The sequence below is a fragment of the Montipora foliosa genome, chromosome 4 (assembly GCF_036669935.1).
Source record: "Montipora foliosa isolate CH-2021 chromosome 4, ASM3666993v2, whole genome shotgun sequence".
Lineage (NCBI taxonomy): Eukaryota > Metazoa > Cnidaria > Anthozoa > Scleractinia > Acroporidae > Montipora > Montipora foliosa.
Window position 1 is genome coordinate 18,945,080 of NC_090872.1, and position 20,000 is coordinate 18,965,079.

Genomic DNA, 20,000 nt, shown 5'->3' on the forward strand with positions numbered 1-20,000 from the left:
TCTCGATAGCAATTAATGGCTGTTAGCCTGTCAGCACGGTTAAACTTGCCTAGTGTTATATCGAACAGCTTAACGCATTGTTATCAACTACATATCGTGGTGTAATCTGCGCTGCGTCTTGTAGGATACTGAATGCTGGCAAATAACCCTATGTCTCCTCTCAATCTCCCAATCCCCTCCAATCCAGAAGGGAGCGGGGATGGGAGAGTGTGAAACGAAAGGGGCGCTATCCAAGTGTTAAGAGGATGACAGACTCTGGGAACGAAACTAACGTCACTGATCAAGGAGAAAACTGCAACTGATTTGCATGAGGAGCTTTTAACAAGCGGGGTGAAATAAGAAAACGTAGGATTCAATTAGACAACTGTCCTCATGTTACGTTAGCAAATATGCAAGAGATCGATTTCGATATATTAAAATTCAGTCCTAAACAAAAGGCATCATCTCGAAGCTCTGGGCAATAATTACAAGGATTTGTATGAGTATATTCCCCATAGCCTCGACATGATGCCTTTGTCCCTGATGATGAATTGCACCTCTATCACTGTAATATAACCAGAACTGAATTGACCAGGTATTCGTCTAGCTTTCAGGTTTGATTTACATGTGCCCAACCGAGAACTGCCTGTCGAAGGCAGAATTTCCCTAGTGCAGCGACCTCTTTCTTACCTTTCCTAATTTCATGTTGAGCTTGGCCAGTAGCAGTCTCTCTCGAGCATTAAACAGACACTTAGCAGTCTCAACCAACATGGCGCACTGCAGAAACTCATCTGCAGCTTTCAGGAACTGCGCTCTCATCACTTTTGGATTTGCCTTCAGTTTGGTGGCCTCGGCTGCCTGTAACTGCGCTTGGCTCTTTTTTATCATCAAGTCGTCGTGAGCCATGGTAAAGCACTTCACTGCTACTTCCCATAGTTCTCTATTATAGAAGTAATGACCTTGTTTTGACCACTCCTCTTCTGATGACTTTTCAACAAACATACTGGTCAGCTGATCTGTCTCATTGGCTTCATTTGACATGCGTAGCACTCGAACCAGGTTCAGCTTTTGGAAGTATTCAAACACAGGTGCCCGCGCGTCGTCGTCTTCGTCGAAAAACCACACATTGACCCTGGCGCGAGTAATGGCAGTATACAAGAACTTGAATTCAGAATTAAGAACTTTGTGTTTATCAGGGTCAAATTCAAGGGGGCGGCTTGAGATCACCAGATCTTCATCGCGGAGTTCTATCAGACCCGTAGTGTTTGGGACCTTTCCATCTGCCATCTCTTTGATGTAAGTCGTCACAACTCGCCACTCTTTCTTAGCCTGTTGGGAAGAAGAATATTACCCCAAGGACTTAAACGATTAATTGTTTGAGTATGGTTATGCAAAAGTTTAGCTGACACATCAGACAAATTTCTGTGGATAAAACATCTCCGTATAATTACAAACACGTTATCTTAGTTTTGAATTTTTGGTTGAAGCTAATAATCCCAAGAACACTTCCTATTTTCCCGATACAAAAATGAATAATCAAATATCATTTCTGAAAAGTTTAGTAACAACGCCAGAGTGAACCTCCAGTCCAACCAAGAGTACTGTTTACAGTCAGAACTTGTTTAAGAATATCAAATGAAACCATGTTGTCTCGCAGTGATGAGCGCAAATTTCTATTGCGTCGAGAAGCCTGAAAATTTTTCAGGACTTCAACGGGATTTGAACCCGCGACCTCGCGATACCGGTGCGATGCTCTAACCAACTGAGCTATGAAGCCACTGACGTTGGGAGCTGGTCACTTCTGAGTTCACAACTTCCCGTGATAAGTAATTATGAGTGAAAGATATATATCAAATACATCATATATTGCACTGCGGGTATGAAATCAAATGAAACCATGTTGTCTCGCAGTGATGAGCGCAAATTTCTATTGCGTCGAGAAGCCTGAAAATTTTTCAGGACTTCAACGGGATTTGAACCCGCGACCTCGCGATACCGGTGCGATGCTCTAACCAACTGAGCTCAGTATGAAGCCACTGACGTTGGGAGCTCGTCACTTCTGAGAGACAACAAGGTTTCATTTGATTTCATACCCGCAGTGCAATATATGATGTATTTCATATATATCTTTCACTTGTTTAAGAATGTTTCAAAGAAAATATTCAAATCCGAAACAAACGAAATTCAGAGTCGCTTATATATTTTTTTTATCAATTTCCCGAGTTCCTCTTTCTTGATTAACTGTGATTTGTTATATAGCTGAATTTTTCCCCCAACAGCGCGCGCTCTCATTGGTTACATGTACTTCGCGGTCAAATGACATCTACCAATACAACTGTTTCCCGCCAAAAGTCTCTGAGCGGGCAACAGTGCAAAAATCTATGACGTCAAAGGGTAACAGTGCAAATTTTGACCAACAACCGCCGTTGCCGTTGTACGTTTTTCTTTTTGTGCTATATAACAAATCACTTAATGACTGGTCTCTCGAGGAACAGTTCATTTTGTTTCCCTCGAATTTCAATGTCGGGAAACAAAATGAACTGTTTCCCTCGGGACCAGTCATTAGGTGTTTAATGTAACGGTTATCCTATTGTTAGTGTACAAAAGACCATTGTGTCGGAACAACAGGGAAACCGCAACACCACACAATTAATCAAGATGGCGGCGCCTTGAAAATTTGAAAGTAACACTGGGTGAGTCCAAAATTCGTGTTTTTGTAAGGGCCGATTTACACGGTGCGATTTTGGCACATGCGACAAACTTACGACAGGCCTACGACATGACTTACGATTGTCGCAGCGTTTTAAAACATGTTTTTAAAATGCTAAGACATTTTCTCTGGCGTACACGACAATCGTAAACGAGTTGTAAGCCTGTCGCAAGCTTGTCGCATGCGACAAAAATCGTATCGTGTAAATCGGCCCTAATATAAGGATTTCTTTTGGAAAATTTGATTGCAAACATTATTAAAGCGATTCTTTTACAAGAGAAGAGGTTTCCTTTCAGAAACTGAGAGAAAGGCGGCGACTAGCTGGATATTGACATCGTGGAGGAGTTGAAGAGGAATCACAGAAGACAATTTAATGGTCAAAGCGAGATTTAGCCCAGGAACATCTGAATGCAACTCTGGCGTCTTCATCGCTTTGTCTCACTGCATCTTCTGCCTCCTCCCTGATCTCTTACGATAACAATTTGAAGAACTTATCGCGCTGAATTGATACGCTAGAGGCTAATTAAACTAACAGTCTAGCGGACTAATAGAACATTAATGCAGTCGACTTATCCATATCCATGTCAATAGTACCGAGTACTAACCTGAGAATCTTTAAAAAAGTTGTAAATCAAGACATCATCAAACTCCAATCCTTTGGACTCGTATATTGTCAAAACAAGTCCTTGTTTCAACTCCTCCGGCATTTGAGCCCGAGATTCTTCCGAAGCCACTAGTATCACCTGGTGAGCACCGAACTCAATTCTCGAAAACTGCCGACGATTTCCTCGGAGAATCATCGCCAGATCGCCGAAGCTGCATGACTCTAAGAGAACGGGTTTTGGTCCTTCAAACAAACCCTGATCCTTTTCAAGACGATCAAAGGATTCTGGAAAGTAGTACAAGAGTAGGTCAACAATGCTGGAGGCCAGTCGCAAGATTCCTGCGTGAGAGCGGTAGTTGTGCGTTAACTGATAAAGTCTATTAGGGACTTGCACCCCAGTCTGCAAACCGAGGGCTTGGTAAGATTGTTGCGAGTAAAAGAACAAGGATTTAAGATCATTGAAACGAAAGGCGATTCCTCTCATAATACTCTGTGCAGTGTCACCAGTGAAAAAAAGCCCATTTGGATCACGGCTGCAACGAATTAACAATAACAATTCAGCTTGAGTAAAATCTTGAGTTTCATCGACGTAGAAGCGATGGATGGACCAATCCGGAACCTGGATCTTCAGCAATCGAGAGTAAATTTGATGAACAACATCAGCTTCATCGAACATTCGCAAGGAACACTTTGCCTGCTGGTAAACATGAAACAGGGAATACACAACAGCACGGTCAGCAGAGAAGTTTGGTGCCCGTTTGCGCCCTAGGTCCGAGTACTCCTCCAGACTAAGGTAACCACATTCTGTGTGCAAGGCCTCGATAGATCCCTTAATGAATGAACGGATCTCGGTCCACACAAGGGTGGGGTGATATTGTGCCTTCACTTTCTTGATCATTCTTGGCCATAGTTCAGAGACAAACACTGTATAGGTTACTTCCCGCCTAGGATCAAAGTTCTTTGGGTCCTGTCGACTGGACACGACATCGTCTGTTTCATCATGGTCATCAGCTTCATCCATTCCATCATCATCGCTGTCAGAGTCTTCATCGATGACCATCAAATGGGTCTCCTCTTCACCCCAGCCATGGATCTTTCTCATTAGGCTTCCATCGTCAGCACGAGGGAAGAACTCGCAGCCAGGAAGTGACGCATCCAACAGTAGCAACCAATCACGCGAGGTAATAAAGAGAGGCCAAGCTGCATCATCAATGTCCTGAATCTTTGGAGGCAACGGTGTGTCCTCGCGTTCTACGTGTTCTCTAGCTGCAGGACAGGCATGGCTTAGCTCACAAAAATTTTTCTGGACCTCAGTACACAGCACAGGGTTCTTGGTGATAAAAACTTGATGCAAATGTTCATATTCTACAGAACCGTGGTCCTCGAATTCGGATGGCTCTACAGTGTCATCACCTTCTTCATAGTCCTGGCGCCGTGCATCTCTAGCACGAACGAATTCCTCAGACGGTGTTTCTAAGACTGCATCAACGTTCTCTCTAACCATGGCCCTTGATGAATCAACAAGTAATTCCACAGGCTGCTCAAAAACGGCAAACCGACCGCACCTTTCAGTTCTTGGTAAATATTGCACCGCTTTAGGAAGATGAGGACCAGCAGTAGCGGCCTTTTCCCAATAGGACTGAAACTCATTCCAAAGTCTGTATAAGCAACAAGTTGTTTTGCCAGTGCCGCTACGCCCAAGAAGGATTATGGGGCATGGTTGAGCAGGCCGCAAATTGATGATGGCGTGCTCTAACTCAGTGACTCTGAAGGGGAAGTCTACTCTACTTGAATGATCACTGTGGAGAACAGTGTTGATCAAAGCTGAAGAAAATGCATAGAACTTCAAAATGTGGAATTCCATATCGTTTGGACTTGCAGGAGGGAAAAAGAACTGTGAACCGCTACCTTTTGCCACTGACTTCCCATATTTTGTTGGTTTCCCCAATGGGAACTGATCCACTCTTTCGGCCACTTCAACAAAGAAGTTTGGAAGGCGTTCACCACTTGCATTTTTCACTTTGTTATCGCCCTTCCTAAACCCAGATAATTCTTTTTTAACGATGCATCCCAGTCCTCGATCATGAGACTTCACAATACTTTCGACTTTTTTCATGAGCATATCTCTGTCCGCAGCGATGTCCCAAACTCGGATGATCTCGGAGTAAACTCTCCCTACATTTGTCTCTGACTGCACTCTCAACTCTGGATCATTGCTACACTTGGCTGAGAATGCTACAGTCAGTTCCCATATGATCCGCGATGATCTGGTAAGTTTGGCCTCGAACAGCAAGATATTACGTTTCTTAGACTGGCCATCCAGCCTTCTGCAGAGCTTTTTCGTCCAGCGACCTTCAGCCAGCATGCGAATCCTCGCAACGATTCTTCGTTTTAAAACATCACTGACTTTACTGTTCTGCAGCGCTTTCCAGAACTGGTCTGTACAGTCAACCTCCCAAGGAAGATCCTCAAATGGAGACTCTAGATTTACCTCAACCTCTTTATCATCCAAGTCATCATCTTCCGCATCAACTTCAATTCTCTCGATATCCGGAAGAAGCTGAGGAAGAGAACCTTCTTCCTGGCTTGTAACATTTCTCTCTTCGCCAGTGGTTTCGCTCTTTGATTGGCCTTCGGTACTATCGCCGGACCCCTCTTCACTTTCAAGCACGTTTTCTGAGCATAAATGATTAATTTTCTCTCTTATGCTTGCTCGAACCAAATCTAAAGGGTCCTGTCTCACCGGTGGAGTTGCTGGGATGGGCTTTTTGTCTTTAATTTTGACATCCCGCATGGGGCCCTCCTCATTCTCAGGTTCATCTGCCAGTCGACACCACTCTGGTTCATCATCTTCCAGAGAAGGTTCCATGGTGCTGTCTTGTGGTACAGATTTCTTTTCATGCATTTTCAGTACCTTTTTCTTTTTCTTTTGATCACCAGATTTCTTGCAGGCATTCCTGTACCAGTTCATGGCTTCCCTAATGAGCCTGGCGCGAGGATCCTTCTTCACGACTAAGTCTATGGGCATCTTCCCCTCTTTGTTCTTGAGTGTTGGATTCACTCCAGCTTCTAACAAAACACTGATAGCACTGCATTTTCTCTTGGAGGTCCTACCAAACGCCACTAAATGGAAGAGACAATTGCCACCTCCATCGACGACATCAGGGTCAAACAAGTCTGATTCAAGAAGTGACCGAAAAAATCTGTTGTTCCCTGCAGAAGTAAATGACAACGACTCCTAAATTGGATAATTTTCATAAGAAATGGATGGTTTGCGTATTCGTGTGAAATAACCGGCATCAAGATCTCATTAAGGGGAGCCTCTACCTCGTATACTTGGACTGCCGAGTAAATCCTTTCCTGAGTAAATTTATTTATAGAATGCCTCCCAATCAAAACAAAGTTATCTTAGCGTCAAGGAAATTATGATACTTTTCGCGAAAAAAAAAACCTGTTCCTAAAAATAAATTTACTCGGAAAAGGGTGAATCCAAGGAATTAGTGGCGATAGAGGCTCCCGTTGACGAGCTCGTACCGGCGTCCAATCATCAGGAGACAAACCTTTGGTGAACATCTGTTTAAGCGCTTCATGAAGCAGCGTGTCCCCAGCCTTACTCAAAAGACATGTTGCATCGGCATTGTACTGCAGCAATGTCACAATGAGTGGATAATCCTCTGCTCGCAAGGCCAGCTCCAGTGGACACTCTCTTCTCCTCTTCAGGCCATTAGGAGATGCCCCATTTTCTAAGAGTGCCACAACCAAAGGAACTCTATACTTCTCACCAGCGTCAAACACGAGCTCTAAGGGCACTTGTGATGCGTCGACACCGGTGGCTAAGCCACCCTCCCCTGGAGAGTATCGCTGTGGTCCTCCACCTCCTAAGTACAGGACATGGAGCTTGTCCCAGGATCGCTTTTCAGTCAGCTGCTTAATCAGTTTCTCAAGAATGTGGTTTTGGACGCTGCATGTAATGCTCGAGGTTCCATCTAAACGAAAAAATATGTACTCAAAAAATTATTGTAATCGGTTTACCCATTAACAATATTGTTCAGACCGGGAAGTGCCCCTTCTTCTCTGTAACTATATAAATAATGTGCAAGATGAAAACATTCATTCATTCATTCTGATTGGCTAAGAGAAACGCAGTTTCAAGGTAACACAGTGCAGAAAAGAGGTAATTCAGTCCAAAAAGACGTTACAAACCAATAATCAGGTGGTCAATCAAATGCGAGCCATGGATGACGCAATTTTTGCGTGATTGCGTGATACGCATGCATTTCTGCAATTTAAGTTTGTATAGGTGATCTCCGTGATGATTTTTCTTGTGCAATTCGGAATAATTAAGCACTCATAAAGTTTTTCGAAAACTACAAATTGCACTCACCTGTTTTGCTAATCTGAAAAAAATTTCTCGTGCATATTTAGTTCAGATTGCACTCGAAATCATGTGATCACCTATACAAACTTAAATTGCCCCACAGATACACATTTTTTACTGACAAAGACAAATTTCTCCACCGAGAGAACATTTTTCCATTTCTACCTAAAAAAGGTTTTCTAAAGTGCTGTAAAAATAGCAAAACTACATGTACAGTAACAAACGTTCGACCAAAAGGTGAGCCTGTCAGAGGAATGATTCCCTCCCCGTTTGACTGCTTAAGCTGCGTAAACCGCGATAATCTTTCGTTTAGAAAATCGTTACATATCCGCGATTCCAATAAATGTGTATTTTTGAGATATCGTCCACCAAACCGCTTTGACATGGAAAAAAAAAACTAAAAACAGGAATACAAAGCAGTTCGTAAGTTCTGTGGAGACTAAACCCAAGCTTGTCACCAGCGTTGGTGGTGGGAGAGATGACCGCCAGTTTTGATGACGTTTTGTAACCCATTGGGTTGACATTTATTTAGGCTGCTTCCAATTTGTAAAGTGCAAAGTATTATTTTGTTGTAGGTGAAAAGAAATCTCCTAGACGTTCAGAGACAACTATGGGATTAATTAAAACTGTAAAAATTTCCAAAACTCAGAGAGCAATTAAAGACTAAAAAAGACTAAACAAGTGGAATATTTCGTTCGGATCTACCGAACTTCGTCAGCCACAATGCAAATTTGAAAGTTAAGAAAGGTTATATAATGGTCTCCAGGGGGCTAAAATTGGATAAAGGAACATCTTTCAAGGAATTCGTCAGCTGTTGATGAACATTGCAAGCTCACGGGTCACTCAGTGGATTCCAGCAAAATAAAAGTTCTTGCCACGGAGAATAACACATTCAAACGCCGCATAAGGGAGGCAATTGAGATAAAATTACGTAAGCCGTCTTTGAATAGAGACAATGCCTTCGAATTAGCCAGTATCTATGACACAACTTTAGCCCCCTGGAGACCATTATATAACCCTTCTTAACTTTCAAATTTGCACTGTGGCTGACGAAGTTCGGTAGATCCGAACGAAATATTCCCCTTGTTTAGTCTTTTTTAGTCTTTAATTGTGCTCTGAGTTTTGGAAATTTTTACAGTTTTAATTATGGTTCCAGAGCAGGAAAACAATATTTTTGGTTTTATGGGATTAATGCTCAAGCACGTTTCATTGTATCAGTCACAACATAAAATGGAGTGCAGGGATGGCGCAGTGGTGAGAGCACTCGCCTCCCACCAATGTGGCCCGGGTTTGATTCTGAGACTCGGCGTCATATGTGGGTTGAGTTTGTTGGTTCTCTAATTTGCACCGAGAAGTTTTCTTCGGGTACTCCGGTTTCCCCTCTCCTCAAAAACAAACATTTGACTTGATTTACTTTCATTGTTAAATTCAGTTTACAGTGTCCCCAATTAGCGCTCCAGCGCTAGAACGACTAGACACCTATTAAATAAAGTTCCTTTCCTTTCAACTGCCGCCAAGAGAACAGGACTATTGTAATGGAAACACTTGATTGACGTCCACCTAAATTTACTTTCGAAATAGGAAAAAATGTCGTTGGATGAAGGGCGCGTGTGACTGATAACCGCTGTAATAGGAATAGCTCCACAACACAAACCTTCAAGATTGACTGCCATAGAAATAATCTGAGACAGTACAGAAGCCTTGTCCTCATCAGTTTCCGCTCTTTTAAGTCCTTCACCAAAGGCTCTCACAGCTTCCCTGTTCTGCCCTAAACAGGCATGGCAGTCTCCTTGACGCACAAAACCCTGAGAAGTAATTTACAAAACCTTTTCATGAGGTTAGTGTCAGCAAAAATGTTTCAAACAGCGAAACTCTGTTCTTTAGTTTCCAGCCATTTTTGGCTAGTGAACTCAATCAAAGTTCCTGTGACTATAATTTACTGCTAATGGACAATCTTTAAGATGTCTTTGTCATTATCATTCCAAAAACAATCCTTCAAAGATGAAAGGAACCAAGCAAAAGTCAAATCATGGTGAAGCTTCCTGTCGACAAACAAACAAAAATTATTGAGCATCATGGCTTTGGATCCTTAATTGAAGGAACCTAGGTTTTCACTTGGTTTTTGAAGGGGAGATGGAACAGAAATCATCTTTAATTACAGTACAGTAAAAAAAAGAAAGAAAAAACAAAAGCATGCCTTGTGCCACTCAGGTCTAAACCTTGTACAGCTTTGGGCATCTGTGAGACCTTGTTGGTAATTTCCCATATTGTAATGGGCTAAAGCTCGGTTGCTCAGCAGTGTTGCCACAAATTCCTTGTTGCTGCTAGGGGCATATTGCATGGACAAAGTGTAGTAGTCCACCAAAACGGGATATTCTTTTTCAGAAAAGAGCTTCTTTCCACGGTCTTTCCATTTTCCTGCTTCTACCTAGGGTATACCGGTTGAAATGCATTAGAAGAAAATAACATTGGCTTATAAGCACAAATGGGGTGATGCTTAACATCAAGGATTTTAGGGTGAGGGTTACTGTCATTTGGTAGTTTTATGTTAATTTTTTTTTCAAGGAAAGGTTAAAGAGATTTCGTCCCGGTTTTATGTAAACGGCTGCAAAAATTTCGCACCGATACAAGTTCATACTGGTCTGAATTCGTCCTGGTCTCATGTAAATACCCCCTAACTGAAAATTCAGTCTGCATGTTTATGAAAAGTGCAACAAAACACCTCACCAAAGAAAATAATAACAAATAACATTTTGCTCAATGCTCGTATTTTTCCTTGCCCACACGGGGCTCGGAAAAATACTACGCTACTCGAAAAATATCCACGCAATGTTAAACTATCAAAAAAGATGTATTTATTATTGTGGTAAGCGTAGTTAGTACATGTACCTGAGACTTTGTTGGTTTTATCTTGAAACACTCTCTTCCCTTCTCCACTGCCTTGATGTATTGCTTTGTTTCAAAATAGGCTGTGGCCAAATGGTTGTTAACAAGGTAGCTCAAGTCTGATGAAATGTTAGGAAACTGAAGGGACAGATTCAACAGTTTTATTGCTCGACTGTAGTTCCTTAGGTTCAGTGCCTTGACACCTTCATCTTTCCAGTACTGACCTTGATTCTGTGTGCAAGGAAAAGAAGGCAAGATTTTACTGTTACAGTTAGTGGCTAAGAAATCTCTGCAGTGTGCTGGTGAAGTTCATTCACAGCCTCTTCAATGGATCATTACCAAGCTCATTTCAAATTTGCAAATTAAATTCTGTCAAAGTAAGTATCATTTACGTTACTTTTGTACTGGTGATTACTATGTCAACACCTTTGTTAGAAAGCATGGACAATAAGGTCAATGGAGTTTAATTTAATTGGCAACCAGTAAGCAATAATCTAAGTTATCAGAGGATGCCATGGAGGAAGTCACTCCCACTCACACTTCCTTCACTTCCATGCTCATTATAATAATCAGTTTGTTCCAGTAGTTCTCAACGAAATTTAAGTAGAAAAGTGGCAAATTCTTGAGGTCAAAGAAAGAAATTTTAAAACGAAAATCACTCGAACCTTTATGGATCAATACATTGCTTTATGAGCCAGGCAGGCAGGTGAGATGGTACAGATTCGGTTTCAATTTTTTTTCACTTGAAAGGCACAGGGCAACCAGAATAGAAACTAAAAGCACAATCTTCTACACTGATTAAAATAGACAACAAAAGTGATAGGCCATCAATTTGTAAAGAAAGACAAGGCAGTAATTTGAATCACCTCACGATGATGCTGCCCTGTTCTCAAACAGCCAACAGCAGATGGATCGGCCCCATGCTTCAGAAGCAGGTAAGCCATAGCATAATCTTCCATCTCCATAGCAACAGACAGAGGAGGCATTTTACAGCCATGAGGTCCATTTGCCAGCGCACCATGATCCAGTAACACAGCAATCAGTTTGTCACGATCTGGAACTGATGATGCAACTATCTGATCCAGTGGAACAATGACAGCATTGCATCCTGTTGCTACACCACCTCGACCTTTCTGGTATGACCTGTGACTGTCGCCTCCAAGGAATAGCATATGAAGCTTGTGCCATTCCTTTTTAGCACATATTTCCTTGATCAGTTTTTGTGCAGCTGGTCTAGGAATACGGCAAGTTATTGCCAGTGTTCCCTCTAAGAAAAAGAACATGGTTAGATAAGATTTAATAGGAGATAGGGTTTGTGCTGGATTTTGTATATAAAATTCAAGGAGTATTCAAGGCGTTTTCAAGAACCAGAAATTGAGTTTTCAAGGAGTGTTTGTAGGAAGATTTCTATGCCATACATCATGTTTCAGTGTTTTCTTTCCTTAAAAAGCCTACTGTAAGTAAGTTAAGTGCATGCACAGGAATTTTTATTTTTGCATTTAATCTTTCTCCAATAGTAAATGAACTCAATTTTTGAAATGTCTCTTTAATTTATCATGATGGGGTCTCAACAATTTTTTCCAAGCAAATATTTAAGCAGTTTTCCACAAAATCCTCTTTTTGAAGGGCTTTTCAAGTGCCCTTGAAGTCCAAAATTAAATTTCCTGGGCTTTTCAAGGACTTCAAGGAGTAGCACGAACCCTAAGGAGAAGGGTTTTGACCTTTGACTGTTAAAAAAAATTAAAGAGTTACACATAAAAGAGATGACACGTCTTTATAAAAATATTGCAACTTACCCTTAAGATCCACAGCTGTATTTATAACTTGAGTTGTAAGCGCAAACTTATCATCGTCGGTGGCAGCATTTTTCAGCCCTTCACAGAAATACATTAATGCCTCTGACTTCCTTCCAAGTGAATTCAGGCAAGATCCAAGACGATAGTAACCCTTCACATATAGAAAACAAAAACGATTATTAAGAATTTCAAGCTTCAACAGGGATGAATCATAACAGATTTTGAGCTACAAAGCTAAAATCTGCATTTAATTTGTCAATACGTAATTGGAGGACAGCTGACATATGAGGCGATTGGCAAGAGGCAACCAAGGCAACCTAGCCAAAGGTCAACCTCGGCACCCGTCACACTGTCTTCACAGTGGGAAAAAAAACTTATACTTATCCTTATTTTCTTGCCCAAAAGAGAGGGTGGGTGGGGCAAAAGTGAAAACAAAGGGAACAAAAGGCAGGCAAAGGCGACTCATGCACACCGTCAATAAAAGCTTACCAGAAGTCCTTTCCAAGTTAACTTTGCTTATATATAACCACATTAATTATCACATTGCAAATCCAGACTCCAACTGAGGACAGTTATTATATTGCATCTTAAAATCTTAATTAGACATGTATCTCACAGGACTGTATGGCACTTAGCAACCAAAGAGATAGCTTGCTTTATATGTATGTGCACAGTCAAAGGATACAGCATATACAGTACTAAACAAATAGATGCAAAAGCAACATTGGGAGGAGGAGCTGACAGATGCCAAATCTGTGTAATCAATGTGAGCAGCCCGTCTTGAGGGATTTTGTTGGAGGTCGCTGCTTCTGCCTCTGCAACTGCTGCTGCTATTGTTGCTGCTGCTGCTGCTACTGCTACTACTACTACTACTACTGATGATGATGATGATGATGATGATGATAACAACAAGAATAATGATAATGACGATGACGATGATGATAATAATAATAATAATAATAATAATAATAAAAATAGGAACGGCTGGGATTTTGAGATATGCATGATGCTCAGTTGAACATTACCAGCCTTTTAAAATCAGTTTAGCTGTGAGATGACAAATGATGATGATGATAATAGTGAGATTATCTTAAGGCATACATGTACACTGTAGTTCTCACCTAAATGCACCTTATACAATTATCTATCACCCTCTCTAGAATAATTTTGACAAACATCGACAAAGTAAAATAAAACCAAATTATAACACATGTACTGGCTTGGTTTGAAATGCTGTGGCTATCTCTGCTTGATTAGTTTTTCTATATGTTCAGCTGATTATTGTTTGTGCACATTTAGTTATTCATACTTGTGCTACTCTCTCCGTACATGAGTTTTTTTGTTGAGTAGCCAAACCATGTTTCACAGTGATTAAGTACACATAAACCGGCAATTGTACTCGTACCTTGGACCACTCTGGCTCAATCTTGATGCATGTCTTTGCATCATTAATGGCCTTGTCGTACATCTCTAAGTTTAAGTAAGCAGCACATCTGTTGCTTAGCAACACAGCACTCATCTTATTGTTTTCGACACCTGTCTGTGGAACATAACTCATTGCCAGGGAGTAATACTTAATAACCAACTCATACTCCTTGTCCTTGAACAACTGGTTTCCTCGTTCCCTCCACTTTTGGACAAACTCCTAATGAGGATATTCAAGTAGCAAGAACAGTGATTAACACAATATTTCAATAACTTACATGTACATGTAATTTAAGTAAGATTTTACAATCTGATAATTAGGATTAGGGTCAGGGTTAAATTTTTGTTCCTTTAAAGATGGAGTATTGGGACATTGGTTAATGGTTAGAGAGCCTCCCACCAATGTGACATGGAGTATAACATGGATTGACCTCAACCCAATGGAAAAGGGTTGCAAAAATGTTGATCCATTCAGAAAGGCAACATTTTGATACAAACGTACATATTTGTCTACTACTGTCAAGCAACTTTCAATGTGTGTTTTCTAGGTCCATTTTCATGTGCGAAGAAAGGGAATAGCTCACTAATAAAAGGGACCCATTCGTCCAAGCTAAGATTGTGACGCAACCTAAAAGAAGAAAATAGCATACAGCTGTACAAAGGAATACAAAGTCTAAATAGACTACTGATTGTTTGGAAATGAGCTGACCTCTTTTTTAACTGGTTTCACAGAAAGAGCCTTTGCTCCGTATTCCACGCACTGCAAAAACTTCCCTTGTTTAAAGCATATATCAGATAGTGATTCATAGCTGTCTCTTTTGAGGTCTGCTGCTTGCTCTGGACAATGCTCTGTGGCCAACTTGTAGTACTCGCTGGCTTTATTGTAGTTTTCATATCTCAGCAATTTGTCTGCTTGTTTTTTCCAGTACAGTGCATGTTCCTGACAGAACAATAAGTAACAACAAAGACTACATGTAATAATAACAAATAGAAGACTGATCGTAATTATCATTACAATGATAATAACAATAAACAACTATTGTTATGCTTGATGTTATGAAGCCAATGGTATCCCAAGCAAAACCACCAGCATACAACAGGAGTTCTATCTGAATGTCATCTCAACATTAAATTCACTTGGGAAACTAGCCTCAAGTTGCTCCTGCGCCTATGCTAGCACTAGCAGTGCAATAATGTCCATGACAGGTCTTCTTGCTCAGTCCTGAGTAACTCCCGACATTTCAACACTTAGAACACTGGAATTTTACAAACTGTTAAATTGGGTTAAATGATAAAGCCAATCAGCCACATAAACGTACCTGCCAAAGGCCAACAGACGGCCCGCAGACGGCCGACAGACGGCCGACAGTCGACCGACAGTCGGCCAACAGGTATTTTGGGGAGCTCTTCTTCACAATTACCATAATATCGTTATTATCATTAGTTTGTGGTTTTGCAGTTTCTTTTGACAGTTAGAAATGTGTACTGCATCCGTTAAATCTCAGATGCAGAATGAAAATATGGAATTCAGGGAATAAAACTATCATTTCTTCAAGGATAAAATCTAGGCTGACACAAAGTAAAAAACACCAACCTTTGTCCGCAGATATGACTGATTTGATATACAACCCATATTAGCGCCTTTCTGAATCAAGTTAGTCACTATGTCAAATTCTCCTTTCTCCAAGGCTGCTAATAGAGGCGGCTGCTTGCAAAACACAAGTCCATTGACAAATGCTCCAGAATCCAGCAGTGCGGTGACAAGACCAAACTTGTCCTTAACTTGAGATGATATGACATGCTCAAGAGGAACTCTAGAGGCATCACACTCACTTGCAAGGCCACCCTCTCCCGGACAAGCAAGATATGGGCCTCCACCACCAAGAAACAGGACACAAAGTTTCTCCCAGTTTTCTTTTGTTACAGCATCATCTACAGCCCTCTGTATTATATGTTGAGGACACAGTTCTTCACCGATGATTGCAGTTCCATCTAAGAGCAACAAAATAATCATCAATGTTAATGTCTTGAGTTATGCATTAGTTTTTATTGTCGCTATGACAACTGTATTGTCAAAGATTAACCCATTGACTCCTGAACTGCCTCGCTTAACTTGATGAGTAAAATCGTCCAGGGGCCGGTTGCTTGAAGACTGGTTAGCGCTAACCGTTGGTTAAGAAGTATCAAAACCTATAGGTTTCCATGGTATTTAACGCTGATTAGCGCTAACCATTCTTTGAGCAACTTGGGCCAGGGCGTTAAAGTAAAATCTCTCTCTCCTACATGTAGGAGTCAATGGGCTAAAGAAGACAGTTTTGGAGTGGATGAAGAGATTGTTTTTTTCATAAATCAATTATTATTGAACTGAAGAAATAAAGTTTTTGCAAGCAGGGTTGTCAAAGGGATTTTGACCCTTTTCTTCCAAGGAGTGGCAAAGATTTTACTCTGTCTAACATCAGTCTTTACAAATCAATGGGAACAGGTTCAGGGCTGAGAGAGTAAAATTAATTAGGATGAATATTCAAAAAAGCAAGGGGCACCAAAGACTACAACTTTTTCTGTTTTCCTTTGGTAAAATGTATCTAGTAAAACTCTGGAGAAACTTCAGAATACCCTGCCACTTAGAAAAAAATAGTCATGTACTTTGAATGTACTGCTCCCCAACTCCCGCAGTTGAGCAATAATATCAATGATGGCAAGTAAAACTAAGTAGGCCTCCTGCAGTCCTGCACTCCCATATTCGAGGAAGATACATGTACATGAAGGGTAAGCTGCTCCTGCAGTCCCCATAGTCCTGTAGTTGTAAACTATTGAAGGTTAAGCTCAAGTGGGTATATGTAAGTAACCACATGTACTGCTCAGGCCTCATACAACATTAGGGAGCTTAAGCATGCACGTTTTTGAGACACGGACGTCAACCGGAAGTGAGCTGTTTTCCCTTTTAACCTGTTTTCACGCAACCACATTTACATTGTTAGGTATCTTTTCTCCATTAGAGATCATAAGTATAAAAATCTGGCAGACACCACTGTTCTGGCATGTGAAATGTTCACTTCCCGTTGCCGTCCGCGTCTCAAAAACGCGCGTGCTTAAGCTCCCTATTACGCAACAGTGGGCAAGGTTGCTGCCTAAGAAAATTTTAAAGGGGCCCTCAGAGCTAAATGCTGCGAACTTAGGAGCCCAACATATGAAGTGAAAGGTGTTGCTGTGAAAAATTAAGGCGCCCAGAGATATTCCTTGGGAGCCCCAGGCTACCGGGCTCCTGTTAGGCAACAGCCTTGGTGGGATGGCAGGAGCAACAGTTGAAGACGAATGGTATGTGGCAGGGTATTCTGAAGTTTAACCAAAATTCCAAATTCTAGAATGAGTATAATTTGAATTTCGTAGACAATAAAAGTTTCAGAGCTTTGACAAAATTTAATGTATTGAACATTTGCAAGGTCTGATACTGAAATAAAGAAAAGGTTAATGATGATGATCACTTAAAAATCGAAAATAGACAAAACACACCTTCCACTTCAGATCCAATGGTAATGATCTGCAATAGTGTATCATACTTCTCTTCATCTGTCTCTCCAAGTTCAAGGGCAGATGCAAATGAATCCATTGCCTCATCATAGCGTTTCATGCCAGTTAAACTTGATCCTAGTCTGTAATGTGCCTGAAACGACAATTAAAGGAAACAAACATCACTGAACTGTGGAGATGTATTAATGCATTGTTAACAACGCAGCATACTTACCTTGCAGCACTTGACAAAGGAGACACCCTAGCTGTCAGAATGTTCACAATGGATTGTTCAAAAGCATTAGATAATGTAAAATACGACCTCTTAGTAAACAAGTTGGAATGAAGTCCACTTAACCCTTTTATTATTAACTGGTATGCCAGTTACGTAGAAGGCAGAAAGCAGCGAGTGGTATATAATAGCACAACATGCCAGTGGAAACAGTTAACAAAGGTACCACTCAGGTTAGTGTCAGTGGCCCATACATTTTTAACTTATTTTTAAATGACTTGGAAATAGAAGGGCACGAAAATATAACATTATTTAAAATATGCAGAATAACTGATGATTCCACAATTTTGGCTTCCATCTCTCGAGATTTATTCTTGCTATTGTAATGAAGGAGATGATAAATGATTATCGCTTAAAACGCCTGCATCAGTTAGGAAAAGGCAAATCACAACATGAAAATGGGCCACATGTAATAAACTACAGGTAAGATCTGGCCTTGTTTGCTCAAGGCATGGTCAAAGCACTAACCACAGCTTACATGGCATTTAAATCTCCAGGTTGTGACAAAATGTCATAGTATTCAATGCTGGTTAGCACTACACATGCTACAAGCAGCCTGGCCCTGAAAGTAGGAAGAGTTTCTTTCATTTCACCTTAGACCAACTTGACCTGATCTTCACACACCGCTCTGCATCCAGCAATGCCAAGTCAAAAGCCTTATTTTTTATGTGAACCAATGAGCGATTACAAAGCAGCTGAGCTAGAAGTTCTCTGTCACTAGTGGGTGCATAGTTGATACCCAAAGAATAGCAGTCAACAAGGAGGTCAAATCTGTTTTCTTTAAACAGCTGTTTCCCTCTTTCTTTCCATCGCTTTGCTTCACCCTGCAAAGAAAATTTAACTTTTACAAAATGCAAAAAGGAAATACACTGTAGGTGAATTAGGTAAATGGGATCTGTTGGATAGTTTTAAATCTAATGAAAGGATCCTAAAATTACCTGGATATAAATGATACCCAAAGAATTTGTGACAAACTCTCTCATTTGTTACTTCTAATTTGTATTTACAGTGGTAAAAGATAATGTTAAGTACATTCATACAGTACCAGGCAAAAGTAAGTTGAGAGTCTCTTTAGAGCATCGATTCTCGATTCGATCCTCGATCCTTGATCCTCACAATTGAGGATCAAGAATCAAAGAACGACAATCGAGAATCGAGTCAAAGGAACCGAGAAACTAATGAGCTGGTCGCTTGACAGATTCCTCAGTGGACTAATAGCACAAATGCAACTGGGAACACGAATGAAAGATAAGCCTGCCAAAGGAGATAATAAATTATTCTTTGGCTGTATGATCGAAGCATACTCAACAATCACACGGACTGTAAACAGTCTTCAACACTATCAGACCGGAATGGTACATGTATTTCAAGTTTACTCCGAAGGCTTCTAATCGAGAGCGCTATCCACCCGACTATTTAGCTGAAACCTACAATGAAGCATGTTTACTTAGTAAAAATTACTTTGGTAGTATTTAGAGAGAGAAAAGTCTTCGAATCTATTCTGTGCGATTGCGGAGATACTTATTCTTCCGTCATATGATCGAAGCGTACTCGACAATCACACTCCATCGAAACTAGTCAGCTTAGTTGGACCCTGTTTTGAAATGCCTCCCCACATGTGCACTTTAATCGGATGTTTGGGCTTTCCTTTCAACTTTTTTCCCCAATACTACAATGTATATGACTGTATACAAGGCTGTGCTCTAACGGCGCCCGGTCGCCTGAGGCGACTAACATTTGGCTTCGGGCGAGTGAAGAAAGTTCCCCGGTCGCCCGGCCGGGCACTCATACTTATTGTATTTCTAGTAGATAAAGAGGCTAAAAAAATTAATATGCTGGTGGTTATAGTTTACGAAACCTCTCAGAAAATGTTTTCTCTTCGTAGGAACAATCGGTTCAAAGGCCGTTCCACATGATTTCACATGTAACATAATCCGTGACTTCGCACGTAGCCAGTGGCCACACGAATTTCGATTCTTTCTCAAAAAATAGCATTAAATTTGGAACGTGAAGTTTGGCATTTTTTGGTTATAGTTTTAAAAAAGAGTTCTTACTTCCGCTCTGACAATGGTAAAGCGCTGCTGGCGAAGCGGTGCAATTTACTTTTGTATGAACCCAGGAATCGCAGTTTATGCAAATGTAATTTTTTACGATTTTTCGCGGCTGCGCCTGCTTGGCCAAAATATATTTTGGTTATGGTTGTTTTTCCCCTGTATATGAAATAATGAAATAAAAAAGGGAAAGATATCATGTTATTTGTTGTTGTTTTAGAAACAGAGCGATCCCGCGTTGTCTTTGGTTTGTGACAAATCATTCCGTGCCCTAAACAAACAAGACACTTTTTTAAAGCGTTTACTCGGAATACCAAGTGGCGCAGAAGTAGGGTGATACATTTTGGACGAGGTAGTTTTTGTCTACTGCGC

General features: G+C 40.9%; 1 protein-coding gene across 2 annotated transcripts in view; it reads right to left on the minus strand.

The window, feature by feature from the left end:
• The window catches only part of LOC138000167 (TPR and ankyrin repeat-containing protein 1-like), a 37,147-nt gene that overhangs the window by 8,816 nt on the left and 8,331 nt on the right, over positions 1–20,000 (minus strand). For both annotated transcript variants that reach the window (XM_068846375.1, XM_068846376.1), the window contains exons 5-17: positions 18,171–18,401; positions 17,289–17,439; positions 15,373–15,770; positions 14,488–14,718; positions 13,759–13,998; positions 12,354–12,504; positions 11,424–11,824; positions 10,561–10,788; positions 9,869–10,099; positions 9,326–9,476; positions 6,854–7,279; positions 3,295–6,506; positions 670–1,308 (exon numbers count right to left, since the gene is read on the minus strand). In XM_068846375.1, coding sequence (XP_068702476.1) covers positions 670–1,308; positions 3,295–6,506; positions 6,854–7,279; positions 9,326–9,476; positions 9,869–10,099; positions 10,561–10,788; positions 11,424–11,824; positions 12,354–12,504; positions 13,759–13,998; positions 14,488–14,718; positions 15,373–15,770; positions 17,289–17,439; positions 18,171–18,401 — 6,690 coding nt within the window. The remainder of the gene's footprint in view (positions 1–669; positions 1,309–3,294; positions 6,507–6,853; positions 7,280–9,325; positions 9,477–9,868; positions 10,100–10,560; positions 10,789–11,423; positions 11,825–12,353; positions 12,505–13,758; positions 13,999–14,487; positions 14,719–15,372; positions 15,771–17,288; positions 17,440–18,170; positions 18,402–20,000) is intronic.